At 51.6% G+C, this 4,911-nt stretch overlaps 1 protein-coding gene across 1 annotated transcript in view; it reads left to right on the top strand.

Moving 5' to 3' along the window:
* HDAC4 (histone deacetylase 4) overlaps positions 1-4,911 on the top strand; it is a 150,629-nt gene that overhangs the window by 143,712 nt on the left and 2,006 nt on the right. Inside the window, 2 exon segments of the mRNA XM_010004706.1 lie at positions 3,307-3,391; positions 4,236-4,377. Of these exon segments, the coding sequence (XP_010003008.1) occupies positions 3,307-3,391; positions 4,236-4,377 (227 nt within the window).

Raw genomic sequence — 4,911 nt, 5'->3', positions numbered from 1 at the left:
GATTCCATCCCGCCTGGCCAGGAAATGAGAGCAGGGCTCTTTTCACTTGGCAGCAGGTTGTGGGCATGTGGAAGGAGTTGCTTGGGAAGGTTGCTTGAAAATGGGACCCAGGTTCTTTACAAATTTGCAAAACTGAAACAGGGCTTGGGCAGGATCTGACCCGAAAAGCCTTTTCGAGCGCTCAGAGCTGCCTCTCCCAGCTGTGCTGGAGGGCAGAGGGGGCAGGAGCTCTGCAAAGCTGCTCCACCCTGCCCTGGTGAGACCTCACCTGTGTGCAGGTCTGGGCTCCCCTGTTCAGGGAACTACTGGAGAGAGGTCCAGCCCAGGGCACTGAGATGCTGAGGGGACTGGAGCATCATCTGCCCGTGAGGAAAGGCTGGGAGAGCTGGGGCTGCTCAGCTGGAGAGGAGGAGGCTGAGGGGGGATCTCATCAGTGCTTGTAAACATCTACAGGGGGTGTCAGGAGGGGGGGCCAGACTCTTCTCAGTGGTGTTCAGTGACAGAACAAACTGGCACGCAGGAGATTTAACCTGAATGTGAGAAAATGCTGCTTGACTCCGAGGGTGACAGAGCCCTGGGACAAATGGCCCAGGGAGGCTGTGGAGTCTCCATCCCTGGAGACCTTCCAAACCCACCTGGACATATTCCTGTGGGATCTGCTCTAGGGGATCCTGCTCTAGCAGGGGGGTTGGACTGGATGACCTCCAGAGGTCCCTTGCAACCCTGACCACTCTGTGATTCTGTGGCTCCCTCAGGCATCATCCATGCAAAGCCACTCACGTGGACATCACCTTTACTCTTCAGACCAGCTTCTGCCCCCGTGGCAAATGCCCTGTGTGATCTGTGTGTTCCCCAGGGAGCAATGCTGCTCTTTAAGCTCTGGGGCATCCAGAGCATGTGCTTCCCCAGACTGGGACCTGTGCCAGCACCATGCCTGGAGCAGAGTGTGGAGCTCCTGTGTCATGGGAGCTGCTGGTGGTGGGGAGAGAGATGGGAGACACGTGGCAGGAGTCCTGGAGCTCAGCAGTGCTGCCTGTCACTGCCACAAATGCCTTGTCATGTTTCATGCAGAAGGAGTGGAGGGGTGTCCAGTGTCAGACTCAGGACATCCCAAGTAAACTAGAAGGTGATTAAGAAGTAGTTGCTTAAAACCTTTGCCTAATGCCCAGAGGTATCTCCTTCCTTTTCCAGGAGAGCTGTGGGTGGGGCTGCTGTCTGGGAGTGTTTTTCTCAGGAGGAAGAACGTGCACTGGGAAGGATTCACCTGTGAAATAGCACCAGGCTGCCTGGTGGGATGTGCTTTAGATCAGCATCAGCCCAGAGGTGCTAGAAACCTCTTCCTTCAAGATTCATCCAGGAATTGCTTTTGCCTCCACTTAATGTCATGCAAAAGCCAGGTTAGGACAGAATTGTTTTTAGAGTGGAGAATTCATAAAAAATGTTATCTGTAATTACTACATCTGGAGCAGAGCGAGTTCCAGTCCTCATGAAGTACCAGATCTCTTGGCTGGAGCTTTTCTTGGCTTTGAGCAGAAGTTACAGTTAAACTTTGCCACAGGTTTATGTATTTTTTGTTTTGCTGTTAAACTGTGGCTGCTTCTTTACTGAGGAACATCCCTGGATGGGACTTGACTGTTATTTCCAGCCACAATTAACACCTCTCTTTCTGGATCCCTAGCCAAGGGGGAGGTTGCTGATGAATTCACCTGCTTTTTGGAGATCTGAGAGGGGAAAGAAAGAAGAGGGAAGTTTCCTGAGTAGTTGGTTGTGAGATGCCCTGAGCTGATGTGAATCAAATCCACGCTGCTGGCCATGGATGTGAGCCAAGCAGAGCTGGTATTGGGCCATCCCTGCCTGCCAAGGAGATGCTCCTGCTGTGCCAGGGGAAAGCAAGAGTCTCCCCTGTGTTACCTTTGCAGTTGTCTCAAGGTAGAGAGGGGACGCCCAGTTGAGGATGGTGTCCTCTTCTTGGGTTTGTTTTTTAAAGGAAAGCAAAGAAAAGCTAAGCCAACCCTCCAGCAGTTCTGTCAGGACCTTTCCTTCAGGAGAGGATTCTCAGGCTCCCACTGCAGAACAGCCTTGCTCAGGGGTGTGACTCTGTGGTCTTGACAAAGGAATGGGTCTTAGGCTGAAAGAGGGGAGATGTAGGTTGGATATTAGGAAGAAATCCTTCCCTTGAGGTGGTGAGAGCCTGGCCCAGGTTGCCCAGGGAAGCTGTGGCTGCCCCATCCCTGGGGGTGTTGAAGGGCAGGTTGGATGGGGCTTGGAGCAGCCTGGGCTGGTGGGAGGTGTCCCTGCCCATGCAGGGGGTTGGATCTAGATGAGCTTTAAGATCCTTTCCAACCCAAACCAGTCTTGGATTCTGTGAATAACTGGAGAAAGGGCTTACAGGAGCTTCTTTAGAGTGGCATTCCCTAAATAAACTTCTGTGTAGCAAAACAAAGATACTCTCCACAGCATAAAAGGAGTCAAGCCCAGAAAGATACCTGCTCATGTGCATTCACACTGAACATTTTGGGGGGCTGTGTCATCTTCCAACTTAAAATCTCAGTGCCTGCAGCATGTTCTTGCTGTCACCTGTGTTTATAAAGAGCAAAGGAATGGAGCCAGCATTGAAAAGCCTCCATTTTAGTACCCAATGAGGAGCTTTACTGGTAACTTTGAGGCAAATTGGCGTGAAGATGAAGATACAGATCTAATGCTGCAAGCCCAGCCCAGCAGTTGGGAAGAGCCATCACTGGTGACTGAAGTCACCTCAGTTGTGCTGAATGTGGCTTTAAAGCTGCTTCTCTGTACCAAAATTAGGCTTTTTACACTCAGGGTACAGATTTTTTCACTTAAGTGTTAATAAATGCATCAGTTTGGGCACTTAGAAGAATTAAAAAGCTACCAGGCTTATTTCTTTAGCAGAAAACCAGAAGTAAGGCTGGTACCTTGTTTTTAGGTCCCTCTTATTTGTGTGTCATTTCATCTCAATAGTGGAAACTTTGCAACTAAAGGTAGATCCAAGCAACAGTTTAAGAAGTTCCTTTGTAAAAGCAGCCCAGGATCACTTTGTGCAGCAGTGCCTGTTGAGAGTGTCCCTCAGTGGCTGCAGGCTTTGTGTGTGTGGAGGAGCATCAGGCTGGAGGAGGCTGTGCTCAGTATCACAGGAGAAGGTCTGTTCATTTTGGGTTATTCACCTAAAAGGGGAACCTTGGAAGTGGGGTGGAGGCTTGAGGTGGCAGAGACACTTACTAAATCGCATTGAATGCCTGGTCTCTTAACTTGAGATGATGTTTCTTTGGTGTTCCTCTCTCTTTCCAGCTTGACCCTCTCCCAGAAAAGGTTTTCCAGCAGAGAGCAAACGCCAACGCGGTGCATTCGATGGAGAAAGTGATCGAGATACACAGTGAGTACAGCCCTGTCCACCCAGCTGCTCCCCTGCTGGGTTGCCCTGTGGGACACCAGCTTGACTTCTCCATCATCCAGGAAGCCCCACGTTCCCTCCTCCTGGTTTACAGGTGGTCACTGTGCCATGAGCTGGATTTGTGCAGCCACAAACTTGCTGTGGGTGCAGCAGTGGACTGAGCAAGGCATGGGGAGCAGCTGGCTCAGGGAACTGCTTTGACACTTGAGGAGGAGTTAGTATTAAAACCTCTCAAATCTCTGTAGAGGACAGGATGTCCTGTACTTAGAGTGTGTCTCTCTTCAGAGCAAGTCAGGTATCTCCAAATAACATAAGTCTCACTGGGGGTAGTGGCACCCATTAATAAAGAGGGGCTAGAAATGAAAGTTAAACAGAGTATTGCTTGAAGTTGCTAATATTGTAGGTTGATTTAGCTGGGGAAGATAAAGTCATGATGGTTGAAACTTTCCTGGGGACATTCCTGGGGGATGGAGTGAAAGAGCAAGAGGAAATTGCCTCAGGTTGTGCCAGGGGAAATTTAGATTGGAACAACTTCTTCCTGGAAAGGGTTGTCAGGCCCTGGCCCAGGATGCCCAGGGCAGGGATGGAAGGGATTTCAAAGCCCAGGAGATGTGGTGCTGAGGGACATGGGTTTGTGATGGCCTTAGCTGTGCTGGGGGAAGGGTTGGACTCTAACCTGCCAGGTCTTTTCGAACCAGAATGATTCTGGGATTCTGTAGACGTGACAAGCCTTTCCCAGGCAGGTCTCAGCCACCTGCTGGGTGTGGGGAAGCAGGAGCTGGGCCCGTTCTGGAGCAGGTGCCCCAACAGCCTCCTGTCTCCCCAGGCAAATACTGGCACTCCCTCCAACGTTCCTCCTCCACGGTGGGATACTCCCTGGTGGAGGCACAGAAGTGCGAGAACGAGGAGGCAGAGACGGTGACAGCCATGGCCTCCCTGTCGGTGGGCGTGAAGCCAGCTGAGAAGAGGTGAGTCGCCTTCCTGGCCTTTTATCCTCCCCTCTGGAAGTCTCCCCAGGCCACGGAGCCTTGTGGCTTCATCCTCTCCCTTTAACCACTACACGCACGTTCCCTGCGTCTTCTGTTTTGCTAAACCCCCCGAGTTTGGGGGCTGGGAGAGAAGGGCAGTGCCATGAACTCCCTGTGTGACCTTGGCATGATTTTAATCTGAGAGTCGCCTTCCTGGCCTTTTATCCTCCCCTCTGGAAGTCTCCCCAGGCCACGGAGCCTTGTGGCTTCATCCTCTCCCTTTAACCACTACACGCACGTTCCCTGCGTCTTCTGTTTTGCTAAACCCCCCGAGTTTGGGGGCTGGGAGAGAAGGGCAGTGCCATGAACTCCCTGTGTGACCTTGGCATGATTTTAATCTGAGAGAGGGGAGATTGAGGTGAGGTATTAGAAGAAAATCTTCACTCTGAGGGTGGTGAGGAACTGGGATGGGTTGCCCAGGGAGGTTGTTGATGCCCCAGCCCTGGAGGTTTTTAAGGCCAGGTTGGATGAGGT

This window comes from Chaetura pelagica, unplaced genomic scaffold (genome assembly GCF_000747805.2).
Source record: "Chaetura pelagica isolate M959 unplaced genomic scaffold, ChaPel_1.0 scaffold89, whole genome shotgun sequence".
NCBI classification, from domain to species: Eukaryota; Metazoa; Chordata; class Aves; order Apodiformes; family Apodidae; genus Chaetura; species Chaetura pelagica.
The sequence above is the reverse complement of the archived record's forward strand: the minus strand, read 5'-3'. Positions and strand labels throughout refer to the sequence as shown.